The sequence below is a fragment of the Dermacentor andersoni genome, chromosome 5 (assembly GCF_023375885.2).
Source record: "Dermacentor andersoni chromosome 5, qqDerAnde1_hic_scaffold, whole genome shotgun sequence".
In the NCBI taxonomy this organism is placed as follows: Eukaryota; Metazoa; Arthropoda; class Arachnida; order Ixodida; family Ixodidae; genus Dermacentor; species Dermacentor andersoni.
The window spans coordinates 53355306-53379365 of record NC_092818.1 but is presented as its reverse complement, the minus strand read 5'-3'; the positions used below and the strand labels follow the sequence as shown (position 1 = coordinate 53379365).

Sequence of the window (24060 nt, the reverse complement as noted above, 5' to 3'; positions counted from 1 at the left end):
GCCGCCCCCTACCACTGTGTAGTGTACGCGGCTTGTTCGTACGTGCCCGTCTCTTTTTCTATCTACCCCTTCCACTCTCTTTTTCTTTTCATCCCCCTTAACCCTTCCCCCCGTGCAGGGTAGCCAACCGAAACTACCTCAGGTTAACCTTCCTGCCTTTCTATGCATCCTTTTTTTCCTTTCTGTCTCTCTCTAGAGCGTAACCTGAGTGGAAAATGTGGCAGTCTCAAAAGCGCCGCCATGCTGCTACGGCGCATTTTAGTAACAATGGAAATATTCAAAATGTTATGCAAAGAATTAACGTCGCCCTCCGACTGCTGCGAAGGTCACTCTCCCGATCCTGACAGATTCACCATCATGACGTGGACACTGATTTATGAAAGGGGCATTGTTAAGGACTCCCGAGGAAAGACGTCGGCGGCAAGTGCAGTTTGCCATGTGGTTGCTTCGTATTGTGCATCGTTGGAGACTAGGGAGTTCGGCAAATAGGTGGAGCGTTGGGGATGAGACAGTGTGAACGACTCGGCGTTTGTGATTGGCCAGTGGATTCCCTCGACTTGTGAAAGATAGAAATAACCGGGATAAAAAGCGGATGTGGAGTTCGGTGAGCATGTCCTACGAAGCGGACATGTGCTCCGACGCGTATGTGTGCTTCTGATCACGCTCGTACTATTACTCGTACTCGTACTAGCTATAGTACGAGTAACATGTAACCTCTCAACTTGTAAAAATACAAATAAACCTTCTTCTCATTCCTTGGACATCGCCCCGGACCTCTCGATTGCCCGGCGCCTGGCACGTCACCAGCCACGACCAAATAATGACCATTAGAACATCCGAAACCCAACAACTGGTTGATAACGATGTTCTATGCTACCCTGATTCTCAGCAGCAACCAGCTCGAGCCTGAAATAGCAAGGCGCTTCCCTTTATGTTATCGTACAAATTATCCCTTCTAATTTCTTTCTTGCCATTTTAGCAAACCTGTATGATCTTTTTTTTTTTGGTTTCCATTCTTTGCATCCAATTCCCTGTCTTTGTCTCTGTTTCATCGACGCACCTGGCGCCGCCACCTGCAGTAGTTTACTTGCGTCACCAATTCACCATGTACTGTCATCAGCAGCAGTTCGTGCTGCCGCAGCGCTGTTGTTTATACCGGTCGGGCCAAGTTTCATAACTTTGATAATGACATCGTGTTGCTTGCAATGTGCAAGTGGCACAATGCTTGCGCATATTTAGACAGCTCGCAAATGAGTTGTCGCGTGAATTTTGGTCTGTTCCACTCCACCTTACCCGATGTGTAAGTGTTGAGAACCTACTCAATCGGACTGTCGCTTTTAGTTCTCACCTATTCCGTCACACTGCGCTAACGTAAATAAACTATTATTATTGTTTTAAGAACTATGTCTAACTAGCTAACGGATTTGCGCGGCAAATGACTTGAATACGCAAGAGGTGTCCAAGTCAGTGTCTGTTTATTAGCATTTGTGCTTTGTCCGTTGCAGCCACACTTTTCAGAGGATGTATTCTTTAAGTGTCCACCTGGTGGACTGTTCATTTCCGCCGCCGCTGATTGGCTGGACTTGTACGCGCGAGATGGAGACGGGCTGGGCGCACCGTCCTCCATCTCCTCCATCCAAAGGGACAACACCACAGAACGCAACCCCTAAAGCTGAGCGTTCCCTCACGGCGTCCTCTCCGTACTGGGGCAGGAGGTGGAGTCGGTGCTCGTCCACCCGACAGTGCGACCCTTGTTTTGTTGCTTGAGCCACTCGTACAGAGGCTGGAAGTACTCGAGCATGGGACCGGCGTCCATCTCGCTCGTGCGGCCCTTGGTCAGCATGGACAGCGCCTCGGGCCACGGCCGCGACTTGCCCAGGGACAGCACGTCACTGAATTAACGGATGGGTTGATTGGGGGAGGGCGTGATGGGGGAGGAGTTTGCGGTTAAGTCAAGATGCGACAGCATGGAGTATTTGCAGTGCAGAAAAGGAATATGTAAAACACAAGCGCAGTGTTTTACGTATGTGTGCGTGTGCTCTTTACTCAGCTTACTCTGGAACGATGAGCCCCTTACCAGGCTAATTTAATTTACGATATATTAAGCATAAAAATAACTTTGAGACGTGGGAGAAATAAAAATAAGCATATTGCTCGTACCTGTGCTAAATAGAGAGAGAGAAAACGAAAACTAAAACAGAAACATCGGCGTCGTTGACGTTCCTATCAACCGTCTACACAATCATGTTGAAACCGTGCATATCGCAGAACCATATCATACATGGTATGTGTAGTTTCTTTGGTTAAAGCAAGGAGTAAAACACCTGATGTAGTGGCTTAGTGGCTATGGCGTTGCGCTGCTAAGCTCAAGGCCGAGGGATGAAATCCCGGCAACGCCGGACGCATTTAGACAGGGGCGAAATGCACGAACGCCCCTGCGCCGTGCATAGGGTGCAAGTTAAAGATCCCCAGGTGGTCAAACTTTTCGGAGTACCCCGCTAACATGCCTTACAATCATACCGTGGTTTTAGCACGCGATACCCAAGAATTAAAAAGAAGGAGTAAAACACCTCACCCGTGATATACCGTACTCACCAAAGCTACACAGATCGTTAACCATCGTAATACGAGATCGAGCTGTTACACCGATTTGCAAGAAATAAGTAAAGAATTATAAATAACCTGAACAATTTTCCGGCCTCCTTCGAGCGATAAAAGTCGCAAGTGTGCAGTGGTCCGACGTGTCCGGCTTCCTCGCACAGGGCTTTGTAAAACTGGAACTGCATGACCGCGGCCGTGAAGTATCTGGAAAAAAGGGAAACCGCGCGAGAAGGGTTAGCGTACTCGCAGGTCCAACTGACACACGGCCTTCGTTGCGTACCTGATGTAGGGCACGCTCCCAGAAATGTGGAACTTCGATGGAGGGTCGAAGTCTTCCGGTGTTCTTGCTACTCCGGGACAGATGCCTTGGTACTCCAGTCTGATGAATTCAAACAGAATTATTCACGTGAGGACTGCTCTGCCACCGAAAACATGAAATACCGGTGGCGTTTGGGATTGTGTTTGTCCAGCACTTAAAATTTAAACACACACCACACAGACTGTTATGAATATACAGTATATCCATAACTGTATATTCAACTGAGATCCCTGCGTTGGTACGTCAATGTGACGTCGCGAATTTCAAAGTATATTTTCGTATATGGGTGTACGGACAACAAATCTTTTTAAAAAACTCGCTATGTTCACTCCCGCGGGTCTTAGAATATAATGTATAGTCCATCTTTGTTGATAACATCAAAAAAGAGAAACTAAGTTAAGCGTTAGTAAATTAACCATTCTTGTCACACTAGAGGAAGGTCAATTAGTCGCCGGCCTCCGAGATCGGGTGGTGAGCTCGCGACGCTGTATATCGGAGCCTATAATAAGTCATAAAAAGACGCAAAACAAAACAAAAGTGGCGACGCCTCCCTGAAGTTCCCGCACCAGTACGACGTGACGTCATGAATTTTGACGCCATCAGGTCGGGCCTAGTTTTATGGTCGCCAAATACCAGTGCGTAAAAAAAAAGGGGGGGGGGGGGGATGCGAAAGAGACATACACAGCACTGACTTCCAATTTATCTTTATTTTATAGAGACCACTTGGAAGTCATCGCTGTGTATGCCTCTTCTACGTTCATGCCTCGCCGTTTTCGCGGTGGTATTTGACGATCGTGAATAACCAACTAGCCCGAATTTAAGTTCTAGTTTTACCTTTTTGTCAGTAAGTATGGACTGCATAATATATTCTAGAAAAAGCCACAGACAGAGGTTAGCAAGATTCAAAAACTTCTACCGTGGCACGACCAATGGGCACAACGACCCAGTCACGAGAAAACACTTCGTAATTTCAGACGTCACACGACGTACCGGTGCTGGGGCTTCAGTACCTCCCCCACCTCGCACCCCCCCCCCCCCCCCCCCCAAAGAAATAAAGAATGAAAGAACGGAAGCAACGTAATTTTGGTCTTCGTTTTTTCTTATGTTAATAAGCCTTCTGCCGCGCAATTAACGAAAATAGAGCTTTGACAAAATTCCTCATCAGTACCAACTGGTTTAGCGTAATATTTAGTGTCTCTTTAATATGCGGTGCTACTACAAATTGAGGAGTCATTTTACTCAATAAAATGTACACTACAGGCGAATTTCCACCGTCGTCGTCGTCGCCGGCGTCGTCGCCGGCGTCGTCGTGAGGCTCTTCATAAGGTCCAAGTGCGATGAGATCATGCCTCGTGTGGCATGTACTGTGAGTGCGAGAAAGCGTGCAAGGGCGAGCCGAGAAGGATGGAGGTTTGAGGCGGTTCGTAATTCCGCGTGCCGAGTGATCGAGGTCACATGATCAAGCGCGCCCTTGGGTGGGGAGTGGGGCAGGTGAGCAGTCGTCTCCTCCCCTAGCCCGGCCGTGGCTGCGCGTAGCTGTCCACGCGCATTATCTTGGAACTAATCTGCGGCGGGCGCAAATGTAAAGCGATCTCAGATGCCTGGTCACTTCATCCGCGCTGTCTTCCCGCGAACCTATCGTTGTAGCAACGCCTCTAAAAAGATGCCTGCCGCGTGCGCCGAAAACCTGCTGCCCTTACCTTTCCCCTTTTCCTCCTTTCCACTCGAGGCAGTAGCTAGCGATCGTTGCGGTGGTCACTTGCAACACATGCGCGCATGCGCACATCATCGCATGGCAGCGCGGCCGGCGCGGCCGCCGCTACCGCCGCGACACCACACCGCCCCAGTCCTCTTGGCGGAGATAGGGACGTAAGTGGCGCCATCTCTTGACAACTGACCGCAACTCAAGGCGCGACGGCTACAATGGGTAAGCGAGCGACGCCGCAGGCATCTTTCGAGAGGAATCGTGATCTCAAGCGTCGCAAACGCGTTGAGGCGAGAAGCCCGAAGCGTTCGCTCCCCGGGGCCGGTGCTCATCACGCAAGCATTGCAACGCGTCCTCGCGGTCATTGAGTGAAATCTCTCCACGTTTGTCTATGCGTGCGTGACATCGTGCTTGGTAATTTAATTAAGCAAATTTTCACAGCAGTTTATGAAGCCGATAAAATTAAGAACCTTACTTCGCGTAGTTTCATGTTTTGCTACCGCTATCGACGCTTCGTCTTTCAGGCGAAACTATGACTTTATCCTTCGCTTTTTTTTTTCCTTTTTTAATCGGGGAGCTAGATAGGTTGGCTGCTATGGCATGCTTGAAACTGCACAGTTTAGAAAGAACCAGAAAGCGTCTGTGTACAATTGCACTCACAGGTGGTCCCACCAGCCCTTGTTGTACTCTTCGGGCTTGTACTTTCCCTTGAACACTTTCCACCGCCAGAGGTCGTAAATGTACAAGGACGGAAGGGCGGCCACTTTATCCAGTGCGACCATGTACAGCTGGTTGATGTGTCTCTCTGCGGTCAAATACAAATTACCTCATTAAAAGCGAATATGGTTGCAAATAAAAAATAAGAACCTTCCCCGTAACTGTCTCAAACACTTCTGCAATGACAGGGGTTAAAACGTCGCGAAAAGACTAACGCCCTTACAAAGAGAAAGAAAGAAACATACAAAGAAAGGAAGAAAGGAGCGCGCGTTGTGATATCATGGCATGAGTCTTTGACAATACTCAGACTTGGTAGAGCACATCTCATATGTCATAATTATCAGATACGAGTACATCTCCTGCACAGAACTGCTACAGTGCTTTCTTATTGACTTTATTGTCAGCCTGGTAGGCCACAGACTTCCTAAATTTCAGTTTACGAACTAGATCCACCCGCACTGTAGTGGATTAATGGCTGTATAGCGTTCTGCTGCTGAACAAAAGGTCGTTGGTTCGATTGCAGGTCTCGTCAGCCGCGCTTCAAAGGGGGTGTAAAGCAAAACAAAAAGCGGTCTCATACGTAGCAAGAATCCCACATAGTCAAAGTTAACCCATAGCTCTCCAGTATGCCGTCTCTTGTATTTCTTACCCGCCGTGGTTGCTCAGTGGCTATGGTGTTGGGATGCTGAGCACGAGGTCGCGGGATCGAATCCCGGCCACGGCGGCCGCATTTCGATGGGGGCGAAATGCGAAAACACCCCTGTACTTAGATTTAGGTGCACGTTAAAGAACCCCAGGTGGTCGAAATTTCCGGAGTCCTCCACTACGGCGTGCCTCATAATCAGAAAGTGGTTTTGGCACGTAAAACTCCATAATTAAATTAAAATTAATTGTATTTCTTGTGCTGCTTCGAATAATAAATCAATTATTGGTTCCGCCATACTTATACGTTCTCGAAGGTCTGTGTGCATTCGAGTCTGCAAGTGCTAATGATCATGAATACTTTTGTAGCGACAAATATTAGTTTTGAGCAAGACACGCGGTCCAAGGCTTTCTCGAAGTCTAAAAATAGTATATCAGTCTGGGCACTATCGCAATAACATTAAACAGGTAATTAGTAATGTGAAGTATCTGCGTCACTGTAGACATGGCCACGCTTGAGTCCGTGCTGACTTGCTGACTGTTTAAGTAAACATTTGTATTTGTAAAAATGCTGCTTAAGTGTTTGAAACGAAAATGTTCCAACACTTTATTAGCTGTGCACAACACGAACACAGGTCGATAATTAGTTCGTGCAAGCTTGTCGCCTGTTTTATGTATCGGAATAGTTTTACCGATTTTCAAGTAAACAGAAATTTCCCCTTTCTGCAAACATTCGCAAAAGGAAACGAAATACTTACCACTTCGCCTATCTAAAGTATTCAGAATTAAATCAGGTCCCGACAATTTCTCGGTGTCTAAATTCAGTGCTGAAAAAATACCTTTTTGTTTGATTAGCAGATGGGGAAGTTCATACTTAAGCACGTGGTTAACATATGTATTGTTGTCGGTATTGCGTGAAAAAAAACTAAGGTGGCCATATTCCGGCGTCCTTATCACGACGTCCTTATCACGCATCCTCAATTTCTTGACCGATTCCAGCCAAAACTTTCTTGGATCGCTGTAAAGGAAGTGCGCACCTTAACGTTAAAAAAAAGGGTATACCTAGAAGATTTTATTTTTGAGCGCAGATCTGATCGCAGTGTCGCCAGGACGCTGTTATCTTTACAACTTTTGGACGATAGGCGTTTTGCGCGCCGCTTTCGATGACGCATTTCGCGCGTTATCTAAGGGTTTCGACGTCCTTCTGTGCCTGCCCAAGGCAATGGCGCGCCGTTCATTTGAAGATCAGCGACAAAGCCGCGACGTCTGTAACATTCTTGCGGCGCTGTGAAAAGTGGTCGTAATCGCGTTCTAGAAAATCTGATATGCTCATATCGTGCGCATTGTTAAAATTATGGTAAGCGTTTGGCTTCGGATGTACAGTATTGCGCGGCAGATGGCTTTTATAAATGACAGAGAGATTGTCCGATATGCCACGTACGATATCAACAGTGTAACCTGACTGACCAATGCTGTCAGACATGAAAACGAGGTCTACAATCGAGCCTGATGCCGCAGTGCGACGCGTCGGTGTATGTACTACCGGCTGCAGATCAAAAGCGTACGCGATATCCAACAAGTAGCACACATTAAAGGGCCCCTCACCAGGGCACGTCGCAAATATTGGTTATACACTGGAAGTTGTTGCGTGCCCTCTAAGGAGTGTTCCAATGCAACAACTGTTCAAACTAGTTGAAGAATAGCAGATGTAGAAATATCTAAAGTGCCACAAACCCATGATTTCTGGAGGCGAGAGTCACCGCCAACACAGACATCCTCTCCACGTGCCCCGTCTAGCCTCCGCAAGCGCAATTCCTTTCCTGCGTTTTCCCATACCGGAACTGGAGGATCGCCTGACGAATACGTCACGGACCCCGCCTTCTTGTTTTCAATCTCGTGTTTTTCTGAGTGACGCACTTCCGGTGACGATCTCGCGCGCGAATTGCTGCGTTTGTCTCGTTTCGCGCAGCCGACGATTTTGCGCGCTCTGCCCGAGAACACCTGATTAGCGGTATCAGTCAGTGCCATAATCACAAGCACCGAGGCAGGCGCGAGAGAATCAACGAGCATGATTGCGGCGCTGGAACACGGTAGAAATGGCATAGTTTCGTTCTCTGAGCGCGCGACTGCACGACGTGTCAACAAGCGGGCGAAACGGAATTAGATCTCCCTTGCTACGGTACGAAGTAAAGCAAAACACGCAGACATTCGGTTTGTATGTTATATTATTTCTCCAAACTTTAATTCGTCTACTGAAGCGACAGATTAAAGAAATAACTGGTGTTGCGTTGAATAATTTTCGGAGTCAGGCGTCACTTACTGACGTGCGTACAGTCAACCGCAAAAGTTTACAGGACGCAGGATCTGCCAAGAGGCTGAATTCTCGCGAAGTGTGGTCACAGAGCCGCAAATGAAATGTTCCTGCATGTAGTAGCCTTCGCCACCGACACAGTGATTCATTAAATACGAAGTGTCATGCCTTAACAGCGCAGGAATTCACATTTGAAGAGGAAACCGCATCCCGTAAACTTTTGCTCTTGACTGTACGTACGTCAGTCATGTACGTAGGCGCGCTTGCGACATTGACGTCGACTTTCCGGCTGGTAACGCGGCGCCCAAGAGGAGAAGGGCAAACGGCATTGTTTGGTTTGATATTTAAGCTCTTTCCTCGGCGCGCAGGAAGGTGATACCTGGCAGACACGGAAGTTAGCATGCATTCTATGCACTGCGCTTGTCAGCTCAAATCGGCCACACCTGGTGAGGGGCCCTTTAAGCCCCAATCTATATTAGGCATGTTGAAATCGCCAATGATGGTGATGATGATGATGATGATGATGATGATGATGATGATAATAATAATAATAAAATTATATTGAACCCACTCCCTGTGGGAATCGATGTAAGCGAAGCTTACTGTGCTGTTTGCGTTGGTTGGCGATGATTGCCGGAGATGTTGACGGCGAATGTTTACGTTCTTCAGTGTTCCGTGCAATACGAGAAGGGTGACGTCATGCTAAACGTTACCTTGCGTGCATCACTTGTGTTTGTCTGCGTAGCGCAGAGAATACCAGACGTGTTTGCTTGATTGTGCGCCACTGTACATGGCCTATGAGAAGGTTAACACTGTCATTGCCTCACACGGCGCATCGCATCGTGGCAGAAGTGTTAAACTTCATTTAAGTTATGGGACCTTATGTGCTTTCATGCTTTTGTGAGGAGCTCACGGATAATTACAGCAGTCGAGAGGCCATTGTGGCGACGCAATATAAAGGTCCAAACAAGTTTCTCATGTCGCCTTTCCTCTCTTTCGCGCTCCTGCCATGTATGCACACGCAGTGAAGCACCCTCCCTCCCGCCCCCCGACGCGGCATGCCAGAAATCAGCAGCACTGGAAGAGTCGAAGGCAAAGGCAAAGAAAGCTGCACTTTAGTAATACTGTTTCTTTGACAGAATAAAGAAAGTCTGCCTCAAAGACAACCGTATACCGAGAAAGATATTGGATACAAGCAGCAGCCCGAACGCGAAGTACGAAATTGATATACGCCTGAGAAATACTTAATATCAGTATGCACGAAGCAATATATAAGGCAACTGTTTTATTGCGCCCAACACACAAATCATGGTAGCGATCACAGGCGGAGACAGAGCGACGCCTTTCCAACGGCATAATGCAGTGTGCTGTTCGTTACGTGTACTTACGCGTGGCAAGAGCCCTGCCTTCTCGCTGCTGCTCAGCTGCATGACAGTGAAGCACTTACGTGTCATTTCCACGACGATTATCTGCAGCATAGTTAAATTATGTGCATTTTTCCGGTTGCTGTGATCGTAGACTAGTTAGTACGTTTACCGTTATCGTCCGGGTCCTCCTCCAGTAGACCGATTGCGTGCAGATGCTTCGGGGTGGTGAAGGAGAGGGCTATTGTGTCTCCAACCGCCTCGTGAAAGCCTGCAGATGTATCGTGCACAACAGATGAGATATACAATATTTAACACAATATAGCGACAGTACGGGCTCTTGAATATTCAGCTAATCCAATGGAACCCCACTTTCAACTGCGATAAATGCGTTTACACGAGCACCTGGCAACGCGGGCTTGTAGTTTGTAATGTTTTGACGCCATACTACACAGCGACATCTTGCTCGCTGACTCTCTCCTCAGACAAGTGTTTCAGGTTTATTGCTCATCGCGCGAAGGTATTATGGTTGCACGCGAAAAAGAAGTCGGCTTCTCCTGTGTTGCGCATTGCCTTTCCCCGCGAAGCATTCGCGCGCGCAAAAAAAAAAAAAAAAAAAAAATGAAAGAACAAAAACAAAACAAGAAACACGCGCCTGATTTCGCTTCAACGAGCGCGCGATGAGCTGCAGAACATGTTCCCGCTATTCCGTGAAACTCAACAGAACTGCCGCAATGCAGTGACTACATATCGCCTGAATTGCATGTCAAATATTATATCCCCGTGCAGTCGTAATAGTTGGAACATGAGCACTACTTTGTTCAACAAATGGTTTACTATATAAGCAGATAAAGTGATACGTGAGTTTGTGAACACATTACGTGTCGAAATTTGGCACTGACTTTCTCTGATCGCCTGAAAATTGCTTGCCTTTTCCCGCCGGCGACCGTTTTCCACCAGATTGTCGTTGTTATCCAGTCATCGCTCGGCGCAGGGAGCACCTGCATGCTGTATTCGAAAGCTCCTGAACGTTGTCGTGGAGTAACTAGCATGCAGTGCCTTGTCTAATCAAAATGCGTGCGCGCGACGCCATTACTGGTGTGGATTCCGTAATGAGCACCAGCGATTGCTATGCAAATGCGGTACCGTTGATACGTGCATAAGCAGCCGACAAACTTGACCCGCGAGTTCAGATTTCGACGACCTGCGACCGTGGTTGCCGCTATTGTTGTGCTTTGAGTGTTTCCGCGTCTTTCGGGCCACACGTTCGACCGATAAGAAACTAGGGCCCGAGTTCAGAAGGCGTTTCATTCATAAGCGCTCTTTGGCATTGGCCGGTCATCTTTAATCATATTATGCCCAGCATCAGGATTGCTTGCAGTATTCTCTTAAGAAAAAAAATATTGTAGCATAAGGGACGTTTGTGAATACGAGCCTTGATTCTTGTATACCATCTTTGGCAGTGTCTGCTTCCACAACGTGATGCTATATTTCCTGGATATCATTTTATAAAACTTTCCATACAGGACCTCTACAGATATTCTTGCATTCTATCTATACAAACACCTTGCGTTGTAGGTACGCAAGCAGCCGGGACCCATAAATAAAACCCCAAGAAAAAGCCCCGTATTCACGCACACACACAAAAAAAAACATTTTATGCTAGAAACGTTCGTAAGAGGAAGTCGTAGCCAATCCTGATGCTGCGCATAAAAGTAGTGAAGGCGGCCGGCCAGCTAATGGCCAAGAGCACTTACGAACGAAAGGCTTTGTGAACTCTGCCCAGATATCTCCAGCGATGAGTGCGTATATGATCGTGCAAGTGGCTATCTCCATCAAAGTAGCAAATAACAAACGTCGGTAGCGTGTTTGGTGCCGTTTATCATATGCCAGTGTGTGTGTGTGTGTGTGTGTGTGTGTGTGTGTGTGTGTGTGCGTGTGCGTGTGCGTGTGCGTGTGTGTGTGTGTGTGTGTGTGTGTGTGTGTGTGTGTGTGTGTGTGTGTGTGTGTGTGTGTGTGTGTGTGTGTTGTAACTTCACCTGGGTTGGCTCCTGTTCGGAAGAATATGGGCTGGAGGGCGTACAGGAGAAAGTACTCGATGTGACCCATCTCGTGGTGTACAACACGCAGGTCGTCAGCCTTCACTTGCGTACACTGCTTGATCCTGAGGAAGGAACAGAACACACGAAGGGCGGTTATTGTGACGAAAGAGTCACGCGTGCCATTCGCGCAGCTTGGAAATTTTCTCGGGATCTTTGTTCTCGAGTTAGTCTCGTTGGAGTGGCGGGTATAATTGTTCACTTCGGATTTACAAGCAAGTTCCTCGTTTATAAAGTAATGTGCTTTCACCTGCATGTTCTTTCTCTGTTTTTTTTTTAAGTTTGTACCAAGCGTTTGAAGTGAGAGAGCTATAGTTTTACTTCACGGATGATTTTCGTTACCGTTCCGTCGCGACACAAGACACGGCGGTTGGAGTGTAGAACATTACTTCAGTCTACGTAACCAGCCGGTCATCAACAAGCTCATCAAAAGTATCAGCATTAGCCATGAAGAATAGCGTCAAAGGATCAAAAGGTGGAAAGAGAGTTGGGGGGGGGGCGAGATTGTCAAATACGACCTTGGCTGAATCAATCATATTCAGACTTCTGCTAAAGTGAATCTGTTAACGCGGTTACAGACGCGTTCGGAAACGTTATATGCCGGTTTTCACGATGTGCTGAAAGAACATCATTATTTACCAAGTTTATACTGAGAGAAAATAAAGGATACGTTATGGACTATGTGCGCAAAAATTTTTGAAGTGTGTGGGTTAATTATCGGGGCCAAATGAAAATTACTAGAACCTAGTTTTCTGCCTGTTAGAGGCATTACATAAAACGGTTATAATGTCTCCCCCGCTGCTGTGAGGGAATTAAAAGTGGCGGTAACTATATATTCGAGTAGTACTACGGCAGACAATTAGAGAAAGTTTGCACTGTGCCGATTAATTGCAGTCTTTGCAGCAAACTATTCACACAAGAGTTCCAGAGCTTTACAAGATTGGTTTATAAACAGTGTCGGGAGTTAGCCTAATCTGGTGAAAGAAGTCGACGTGCCGCAATCTTATCATTTCTAGAGAAAAGGTGATTTGTTACCGGGCCATGTGCGTGAAAAGTTTTAAGAGCGCATCAGTTCATTGCGGGCTCTGTCAAAAATCTCTCATGCAATTGCTCCTAAACGTCATTGGGACGTTATACACAATGTTTGCCACAGCGTTAGGATAGGTGTACGCGACACCAAGTTCACACTCAATAGATTTAGTTAGGGGACATGATAGAGCTGATGCATGAGGACAGATGAAGTTCTTGACTTAATTTATATAAATTAAGTTTTGTAAATAATTCAGTACTTAACCCTCGCTTCCTTACTATTCTTATTGCGATACCAATTACATATATTGACACTTCAAGCGCATTTCTGTCGTCGGCGTCGCCGTGAGGTTCCGTATAAAGTCCAAGGACCATAACATCGTCGCCGCGCACTTCGCGCTGTATGTGCGAGTGAGAGTGTGCGAGGGGAGACAACAATCGTGGTTCGATCTCGACCGCGCGAAAGGGACGGAAGCGGAGAGGAAGCGCGCCGTCTTCCGTAGCACGAAGCATCCAACGTTGCGAAGCGCCGGGCGTATAGAACGGAGGTGGGCGGAGTTTTACTCCGGCTGCAACTGCGCATGTGGCGGCTGAGCGCGGTCGCGCGGCCGTATCTTGAGAGCGACCTGCGTTGGGTTTAAAGTCTGGGTGCGTCGGCCGCTCGTAGCTTTGTGCGTGCTGCGTGTTCTCGACGCTCAATATGCGTTGGAGTGATAGGCAGCACGAAGTTCGCTTCGCTCGTTGTAGCTGACGCGTTTCCTCACGCCAGCGTTTTGACAGCGAGTGTCGGCGGTCTTAGAGTGTGGTGGGTTCATATTTGCTGTGCGTTGACACCATGCTTGTAAATTTAGTAAGCAAGCGAATGTTTACAAGTTGATACGGCTGATAAAAGCACTAATATTGCTTCGTATGGCTGTCTGCTAATTTACTATCGCAATCAATGCTTCGCCTTTCGGGCGAAACTGCGGCTTCTATGCGCTATAAAAGGTTTTGATGGTAGGTAGCAGGTGATCAAATTAGCGTATAGCTTAGTTGCACTACTCGCGACAGTTTTGCATTGTCGAAAACGTGGTGTAGTAAAAGAAGACAATAAAAACCATATTGACACGTGTACTTGTTCATCGGGTGACCGCGTTTCCTCGTCTAACAAATGTTATGGCTCAGTGCAGGACGCGCCTGCATGTATCGGAAGTTTCCGGAATGTTATCGATGGTTCTATGAGCTGTCTGTTGTCACCGAACCTTTCCTAATCTGATTGCACGTTGCACGAAGCGCATGGTATAGAACTTTCTGGAACGCGGGTATCAGCGATTACTCTGGAACCTTGGATGACTGATTATAAAAAAACCGACGCGCTTGACCCGCTGATCAGATTTTCGACAATCGCCGACTGTGTTCATCGCTGTCGTTGCTCTATGAGTACAGCCTGTTTTAGAGGGCACAGGTTCGCCCAATAATACGCTAGTTTCATCACTCGCAGTTTTGGCGCTTTCTTCACCATCACTACTGCGTCACAATATTTCACACGGAGTTACTAAACGCTCTGGCGTGAATAAGATGTTTCAGTTCTCTGTTCTCCAGCTTACACAACCGGGAACGAGACTGTAGGACTAATTTCAGGCGCGCTGTTACGCGCGGTCTGAGGAAGCTGTGCCTACCTGACGTCCCCGGTACCGCAGAAGTCCCAGGCGGAAGCATGACACACAACTTCTCGATCCTTCGGTTTCACGAGGAGCGAGTTTGCCCAGAATGATTCCGGCATGGGCGGAAGTCCGAGGGAGGTGAAGAACTCTTCAGCGAGCTTGAACATTTCCATAACGGTCATATTCTGTAAATGCAATTATGGGGAATTCATGCGGGGAAGCAGAAAGGAAGCCGGCCTATAAAAACTTTACTGAGATGTGCACAAACTAGCCTAAGTGCACATTTCGCTGAGGTAAAGAAATACTGACGTGACGGTTCCTACTATTCTTTTTTTTTTCGCCTTAAATAGGGGTCCTCGAACTTGAAACCACGGAAATCATATTTGGCAGACTCATGAGCGCCCTAGATAATTTACTATTGACACGCGTACTTATTTATCTCTTTCTTGGGGACTGTTTCATCCGCTAACAACTTAAAGTTACGGCTAAGCGCAAGGCGCGCCTGCCTGATTTGAAACTTACTCGAATGTTATCTTTGATTCTATCTGTTGTGATCTGTTCTTGCCGATCTTTCTGTAATCAGGTCGTATACGCGACACGAATTGTTTAGTACTTTCTGGAAGGCGCGCGCGCACCAGCCATCACTCTGACAACTTCGATGACTCATGTATAAAAACCGACGCGCTCGACCTGCAAATAAGACGTTCGACGATCTACGTACCACCTCGCTCGCCACTATCGTGGTGCTTGAGCGTGACGTGTTTGACTAGACAGAAGTTCACCCAATAAAGAGTTAAATTAGTAACTCACAGTTTCTACACTGCGTCCTTCTCCACTGTCACTACAACGTGACATCTAGTGGAGATGCTTATGCGCTCAAGTACTGGATGCCCCGCAAAACCGTGATCCAAGCCCGAACCGCTAAGACAGAAACATCGTCGCCAAGGACTAGCAGGCTAGCCGCAGGCTGCGAGGATTTCTACCGGAGTACGCACCTCTTTCCGAGGAGAGAAATCAAGGCAAAGTCAACAACCACAACGGCAGCCCCAGCGTCCTTCATAGTGCTGCCATAGGCCAGGGCACCACTGACATTCTGCGGCTCATCGTTTGAAGACCCGGAAAACTGGCTGGAGACATGCGGAAGGGTCACTACATTCATAAATTGCGACTCCGACGACAAGCTGCGGCATGTATACTTCTCCTTGGAAGGCGCAACCAGGACGTGGTTCGAGAACCATGAGTCCGCCGTGAAACGTGGGACCTTTTCCGCAGCACGTCCTTGAACACTTTCACGAGCGTCGTCCGCAAAGAGAGGGCTGAACCTATGCTGGAATCTCGTGCGCAGCTCCCAAACACGAATATTGCGATCTACGCGGAAGAGATGACCGGCCTGTTCCGCCACTCCGACCAGGACAAGAAAGTTCGCTTCGTCTTGCGTCGTGTGAAGCAAGAGTTTTGCGGCGGATTGATTCGCAATCCGCCTAAGACCATCGCAGAATTTTTTAACTGAAGCCACGGGCGTGGAGAAGACGCTGGAAATGCGCACTCGGCAAATAACCACCTAGTGCTTTCGCCGAAGAGCGAAATCTAAGCACTAGGCTTCGACGAGTTCCGGGAGACCATCAGAGCAATTGTAAGCGTTGTAAGCGAAGGACTGCGTAGGATGCAATCGATGCAATCGCAGGTACCTTCAGTTGCTTACATCGTCCGTGAGGAGATCCAGCAGTCACTTGGAGTCACTGAATCGCTGCATCCTCAGCAGGAAGCGGTGACCTATGCCGTTTAGGCATCCGTCACGTTCTCCCTCCGCACCCGCCCCAGGGCCCGGTAACACTGCAGTTCCGTCGTCCACCACCTCCGCCGTCAGCACGCGAACACGTCACCCATCGCGGCTACCCAGGGAAGACAGATGTATGGAGCACTCCAGACCACCACCCACTCTGTTATCGCTGCAGAGAAGCGGGCCACGTTTACCACCGGTGCCCATACCGCGAGATGAGGCTACAAGGGTTCGCCATGAACGCGTCGCGTCCACAGCTGGGCGAACGACCTTGTACGACTGTGTACTGTGTACTTAACGACTGTGTACGGTCGTGGCCGCAGCCACGACCGTACACAGTCCCAACCCTGGGCCGGCCAGCTATCCCATATCCGGAAAAGTTAAAGCAGCAACCGATGGAGGTGCGGTTGCTGTTCGTCATAATGTCAAAGATCCTCCACCGACGACGCTTCAAGAACTCTCTCGACCACGTAGCAACGACACGCCACTATCCCGACAAAGCCTCGAAGCCAAAACTACGCCACCTGCAGAAGACCTAACGAGACGTAAGGGGAAAAGGACAGTGTGAGGTAGCCGTGATGTGAAGCCGCGACTTTGCTCTAACGCAATACGAAGAACCACCTACCTCGATCGATGTGCTTCTCGACGGCCGCGCAGTCTCCACTCTTGTCGACACAGGAGCCAACTACTCCGCCCCGAGTGGATGTTTCACCGCCAAGTTAAAGAAAGTTAAGACTGCATGGGAAGGCCCCCACATTCGCACATCTGGAAGAAACGTGATAAAGCCGACTGGAATCTGCACGGCAAGGGTGACAGTGCATAACCAGACTTAACATGTGACGTTTGTTATCTTGTCACAATTTTTACGGGAAGTAATCCTCGGTAAGGACTTCCTAGGCCAACACGGAACAGTCATCGACTTAAGATCCAAGTCGATAACACTGTCCTCGAACCAAGGAATACCGCCTAATAGGAGTCTGAGTGGCCGTGCTTTGAACGACCTCGAAGATCAAGCCACTATTCCACCTCGCACCAGCATGATGATTTCTGTCGGAACAGAAAACACGAGATGCATGGAAGGAATCGCTGAGTGTAACCAACAACAGATGCTCAGAATTCAGCGTCGCAAGGGGAATTGTACAATTGCGCGGAGCAAAGAACAGGCAATGGTGAAAAATTCATTCTTAAATTCAAACACCTGAATAAGGGCACGAATAATGCATGCATGGAAGAAGTTACAGCAGCCAACGATACGTTGGTCCTCTCGGACTCAGCCGAACCAACAACGATAGTCCATGTTACGAACCACCCTTCGATATTGATCCGGTACGAGTGCTGCTTCTCGTCATCGTCAAGGATTCGAAAAATCCTTGACGATGCTGCTAAGTATCGGATAATAACCGAAGAATGCGCTCGACCACTCCACCAGAACCCTTAACGAGTTTTGATGCGAGGACGTGAAGCTATAAGACAAGTCGACAAAATGCTGCGGGACGACGTCATCCAGCGGTCGAAAAGTTCGTGGGCTTCCTCTGTAGTCTTTGTGGTGGAAAGGGAGGGAACAGGTGCGTTTCTGAGTCGATTACAGACGCCCGAGCAAAATCACAAAGAAGGACGTATACGCCATTCCACGGATAGGCGACGCGTTGGACCGGCTCTGCAATCTAAATTATTTTTCGTCGATGTACTCCAAAACGAGCTACAGGAAAATCGAAGTCGACGAGAGGGACAGACAGAAGACCGCCTTTACGGCCTCTATGAATTCTAGGTCATGCCTTTTGATCTTTTACCATGTGGTCTTTACCCAGCAGTTCCACCAGATTTCCCGTTGGACGGACGGACGGACGGACAGACAGACAGACAGACAGACAGACAGACAGACAGACAGACAGACAGACAGACAGACAGACAGACAGACAGACAGAAGAGCTTTAGTGAGGTCCTAGAAGCGCCGCACTTAGAGCAGCACCGCGGGCTGCTCCCATGTGGGGACGGGGAGGCCTAGCCTCATCGTCGCATCCTGGGCTCTCTGGACAGCATGTAGTTTTGTGAGAAGCTCGGAACTCTTGATGGCAGAGCTCCACTTCTTCTCAGTGACTTGATTGGGTCCAAGTAACGAGAGGCGCCGCCATAGCATGTTGTCTAAGCTGCTAACTGACCCGCAGTCCGGGCAGGTAGACTCGAAAGCATCCGGAGCCATAATGCTGAGGAAAGCTAAACTGGGATATGACCAGGTCTGCAACATTCTGAGTGTGATTGCCTGAGACATGGAGAGTTTACCGTGCGGAGGCGGGAAAGCCCACCTGCCCATTTGATAGTGCTTGGTGACTTCATTAAAGGTGAATAAAATGTCCTTAGATTTTCCGTACCTATCGTGCAGACCTGCGTCCTCTCCGGTGCGGAGGGTTAGAGCGCGCACCCGAGAGTGAGCAGTAGCACTGAGCTTGGTGAGGGAATCTAGATGAGAATCGAGATGTGCCAGAAAGAAAGTATTGGTGTGCGGGGATATAATCTTATTGCCGAGAATTTTAGAGGCTTCGTCGGAAATGGAGCCAGAAGCAAAGGCCCTAACTGCCGATCTAATGTTTGTGTAGATTTGCGATCTACTATCGTCCAGGAGGGCAAGAGCTATGGCCGCCGGCTCCACCCTCGAGGGAGTAGAATCTTTTAAAGATGTGGAATTGAGGATCGAACCCTTGTGATCGATGACAACGGTAGCGAACCTGGCCGAGCGGCCATACTGGGTGGCATCTACGAAGCAAATCGAGCGAGGTTCATCCCTAACGTGTCTCAGAAGCGCGACGGCCCTGACCCTGCGCCTGCCGACGTTGTGCTGTGGATGAACGCTGCAAGGAAAAGGAGAGGCCTGAATGCTGGCCCTTTAGGCGTCAGAGAGCTGATGCCGCCGCTCCGCAACGAGCGTGGGGTTGAGGCCGAGTATGGCCAAAATCTTCCTTCCGGCCGGCGTAGACAACAACCGAGCTACTTAGGCAGATTCCTGTGCATCGATGATCTCTTCCAGGGTGTTGTTAACACCTAGTTGTATGAGCCGCTTGGTGCTGGCTTGCATGGGAATGCACGGCGAAGAACAAAGTAGCGCTAACTTTTCTGGTTCTTGATGCGCCCGACTGCGCATCAAGAACCACCAAACGACGGACAGCCGACACTAGAACCTCCAACGACGCTACGTGGAATACCAGCCCGGCGACTGCGTTTGGGTTCGCACGGCAATGCGCCGACGAGAACTTGCTAAGAAACTTTTGCTACGCTGTTTCGGACACTACAAGATCAGCCGACGTATTGGCGCACTGGACTATGAGGTCGTGCCAGACGGCATTACGCGATCACAGCGGCACCGGTCGCAACCGGAAGTATAGTCCATGCCATGCGGATTAAATTCTTCTGGCAGTAATAACGAACTCGCTGAGTTTTCTTTTTTTCTTGCTATTTTTTTAACTGCGCGGGTTTTAGTTTTTAAAGCGCAGCTCCTAGGCGCGCGTTCCTGCGGCGATCGTCGGCGTAGGCGTAACCGAGCGAACGAGCGAAGGATGAAAGCGAACGCGGAGCGCAGCGGGAGATAAAAGACAGCGAGGAAAGCGGAGGAGGAGGGTGCAGCTTCCCATGAAGCGGAGAGCGGAACAGGAGGGTACGGCGAAAGCGTAGGAAAAGCGTAGGGGCGCACAAGACGGGCTTTGCGGCGACGATTGCTACGATATGGCGCCAAAGCGGCGCATGTCGTCTGTATGGAAACAAAGCGTGTTACAGCGTTCTTTTCCTCATGTAAGCCGTGTACCTATATATATAATCATGATGCAAAATGTTGACACGCGAAATGAGAACACGTATAGAGTCGCGCTAAAATTTCGCATTAGGGAGTATTATAATCGTCGTTTTTTTTTTCTGAGTGCAAGTTCGCCCAATAAAGAATTAATTCCGTGATTCACAGTTCTCGATACTATGTTCTTCACTGTCCCTACAACGTGGCAATACAATAGCTCTGCTATGAACCATTTTCAGTATCGTTTCCCAGGAGAGATGTATGGTGTCGGCACGTCACGGCGCAGTATAGGTGGTCACGTGGAAGCAAGAGATCGCAACGTTTTGACACTCACTCCCGGGAGCTCGCTTGGTGGTCCCTTATGCTGCAACATAGGGCAGCGCAATGAGTGGCACATTGCAGATGACCGAGAAAGACGGAACGAGTGCGAAACGCCGTGATGGCATCCTCCCACGTGACCGCCTACTGTGTCATGACATCGCGACAGATACACCATTCCTGGAAAAGAAAACCGAAACTGGTTCATAAAAAAAGAAGAGCGGGGGAAGGTGCTATTGTAGTAAATTATCCGGGGCACCCTGAGGCTTAGTATTTTTTTTTCTAGGGTTTCGAGGGCCGAGACATTCATTTAACACAACGAACAGAAGAGTAGAAAATATCATGTAAACACTGCTTTGATTGTTATCAAGCGAGGATCACATTTCTTTTGGTCAACTTAGTAAGATTTCAAAACTTTTCTTCCTCTAGGCTACCCCGAATATGGAGAAAATATCTTAAAATTCATGACGTCACACTTGCGTGGTACCGTTTCGAGTCTAGCGGGCAATATAAAAACAGAAGAATTTTGGCCTTGCATTTTTCCACATAGATATATCATCGCGAACCCAAACGTCGATGCGCTAACAGCTGTTACAGATTATTTATTCTTTAGCATTTTTCAACATTATGCAGACACTTCAATAGTAAAATGCTGCTCCTTAAACATATGTACGTTCAGCTTCGGCCCCGCTTACCTTTTTTCTCATAGTGTCTGTTATGTTCACCGCCTTTTTGTCCGGGAAAGGCCGGGTGATTTTGTTGAGGGCGTGCCAGTGTTGGGAGTGGATGTGACCTGTATAGGTGCCGCGAAAAACAACACTATGTGTCTGAAAGAGCTACTTCTTTCTGTACGGCAACATGCGACATCAACTCCATTGGTATTTATCCAGCGCAAAGGATGGACAAGTTTATATTCATATGAGCATGCTATCGTGGCGAATGAGTGAGGAGAAAGCAGTGCAGTGTTTTTTGCGGACGACGGTTCTTGCATCTCCGTGAATGCATCCCGTAGTACCGCGGAACACCGAAAGCAGACGTGCTCAGCGTAAAGCCCCTTAAACTTCGTAAAGTACTGCCACGCTTTGAAGAATGCCGCCTCCTCCTCGCGCGCTCTGGCCGAGGCCGATGCCACGTCGCTATTGGTCTAATATCATCACGTGGGCCCTCGCGCCGTGCATCAGCGCCATTTTTGCTCGAGAAGCGTCTACGGAGTGGCGAGGAGCGCATGTTGGCGCCGTTGCTACGCTCGAGCAGTGTAAGCGGCGCCACGATCGAGGAGGGAGCGTGAAAGAGAGGAGAAACGAGGAGTAGTGAAGGCGGAGGAGGAGTGTCACTACTTTACGATGTTTAAGGGGTTTTAGCTCAGCGACGCTGGTGGCACCAACTTGCGACGCTGTCGTCAACTATAGCGTGCAGAACTAGCATTGCGACGACCCCGTTCTACCTATTTGTTGACGCAAAATAGCTGGTTGCGATAATCGTTAGCGTATGAAATATTTCTTTTTTTTTTTACTTTCTTCACCTTTTGTGAGAACAATGACGCAACAAATGAGCGCATTATGGTTGAAGAAGATGTCACGAGATGGTACCACCAGCGCTGTTGCCGTCAATATCTTCGGCGTTCCTGTATTCTGTAAACTGTAATACTTTTTTTTTTCAGTGACCAAAAAGAAATTCTTATGCAACCAGGTTTTTAGGAGGTGAGGTTGGTGATGGCTTCTCTCTTGAAATATAGTCTTAACACCTGGGTGTGGATCGCAGTGACTTTGCATGTCACTGTTAGGAAGAGACAACACCATTTGTGGGTACCATAAGGAAAAAGAGAGTTGGGTACTATCTTCGTTCACTTAAATGCCCATAAAATAAATTTGGCCAGAGATATACGTAGTTTTGCCAATTTAACTGCATTATTGCTCATCATCTTTTTTTTGGAGTCGTGGCACATCCAAAACATGACCCGTAACATCAACCTGTCTTCGTAAAGCATCCCGACAATTTATGCACAGGTCACTGCCCGCTTGTCACCACCAGGAGCAAGCACGAAACGCTTGAAAAACACCGTTGCACCGCTCGCGATCTGACGACTGACGAAGGAGCCAGACTGGCCTCAAAACGTCGGGTTCTTGATGAATCCTGTTTGAAGTTTTATTAACTTTAATTCGATACTGTTCAATTGACTACAATCAGCGATAGTAACAGAAGCAGTAAATGCAATAAATAGGCACAAATCGCGCAAAACATTTACGATGAGCTACAAAAGAAAAAGAAAGAAGCGAAAGCGAAGAAAGAAAGTACCATGAAAATTGAGCAGAAAACAAGTACTAACTTATGGGACGAACACTTTCAGGAACGGCAGATAAGTATCGGGATGAATCTTGGGATCACGCAGTGAGTGTAGGAACATCAAGTGATAGCTGGATCTTTTAGAGACAGGAGGACAGCTGCGCGGATTTGAAAGCAAATGCGTGTAGCAGGTATTCTAGTTGAGATTAACCCGAAGAAGCTAAGCTAGGCGGCTCGTGTAATGCGAGGGAAGGTAACCAGTGGTCGAATGCAGAGTAACATAATGAAGAGCGCTGCCGTTTGTGTTAATTTCTCTCTGCCACGATATATTTCGTACTTCGAACAAGCGGAAAGGAAGACTGCGCCTTTGTGGAAAACATACCGATAGTCGTCTTTGACTTGCGGGAAGAGTGGAAGAACAAAGTAACGCTCGATTGACAGTAATAGGGACAAAGGTTTGGCAGAAAATGCAAATTCGAAAGACGCTGGCGTGTTCTGTCTGTGCCTATGTGTTATTTTAACTAAGAAAGTAATACATGTTTTTTAATCTTTTTGTTACTGTTAAACGTGTCTACGTGTAATCCTTCCGAAAGCGCTCACAACTTGCAATATCTTCGACTACAGCTTCACCTGCAGTAACAGCTGCTGTGGGAAGGTATACGCAGAAGAGGACAGTATAGTAGAGATTATGCGGTGTGATTAGATTAGTAAATTTGCAGGCGTATTACGAAGTCGGCTGCGGTGCAATACTGGGCCAATTGGAAGTCGCTGGGAGCGGCCGCCATCCTACAGCGATTAATTACGAAAAATTATAATGACGATTCTGATTAGGATGATTCGGTAGAGCCCATGCATGGCGTACATGTGTGCCGTTTGAAATTAACTTCAATATAACGCTGCATCAAATTCGCAAGAGATTTAACGATGACGCTGTTATCTGTCTGCTGTCTCGAGTAGGTACATCACCGTGCACAGTGTGCATGCGCAAGCGACAGAAAACAGGGCTTACCGAGCAGGTGTGCAGGGATCGGACCGTCGTCCTTTACCTTGTCGCCGTACACGTCGACCAACCGTGCCCTGACGTATGCGTGCAGTTCCTTGTACAGAGGCTCCAGCTGCTTCCACAGACGCGCCATGCTCTCCTCGAATCCTTCGGACTCGTACGTTTCCTGCCACATCTGGCTTGCGTCCTCGAATCCTGAGTCGAAGTCGGCACAGCCTGTATTAGCCTAGTTCAAGAGCGTGCGGTCTCGAATTTATTTTTTTACAGCACGACATCGGTGTCAGGAGCGTCTGGTCACCGCAATAAACTGTCGAGAAACGCAGATAAACATGTCTCCATTAACTTTACCAGACTTTCGACGTTACACAACGTCACAAATTTTGTGTCGGGCTGACCGAAAGAGAAGAACGCAAGCGTACGCTAAATTTATTTCATTTGAAAAGTCACGAGCAAGTTGGTTCTGTACTG

The 24060-nt window shown here is 48.1% G+C and overlaps 1 protein-coding gene across 1 annotated transcript in view; it reads right to left on the bottom strand.

Annotated features, from left to right (window-relative positions):
- Positions 1–1458: 1458 nt before the first annotated feature.
- LOC126530341 (angiotensin-converting enzyme-like) overlaps positions 1459–24060 on the bottom strand; it is a 179329-nt gene continuing 156727 nt past the window's right edge. Inside the window, exons 18-26 of the mRNA XM_055070249.1 lie at positions 23599–23787; positions 21002–21099; positions 14446–14615; positions 11699–11823; positions 9832–9930; positions 5286–5430; positions 2882–2980; positions 2683–2805; positions 1459–1892 (exon numbers count right to left, since the gene is read on the bottom strand). Coding sequence (XP_054926224.1) covers positions 1685–1892; positions 2683–2805; positions 2882–2980; positions 5286–5430; positions 9832–9930; positions 11699–11823; positions 14446–14615; positions 21002–21099; positions 23599–23787 — 1256 coding nt within the window. The 3' untranslated portion in view covers positions 1459–1684. The remainder of the gene's footprint in view (positions 1893–2682; positions 2806–2881; positions 2981–5285; positions 5431–9831; positions 9931–11698; positions 11824–14445; positions 14616–21001; positions 21100–23598; positions 23788–24060) is intronic.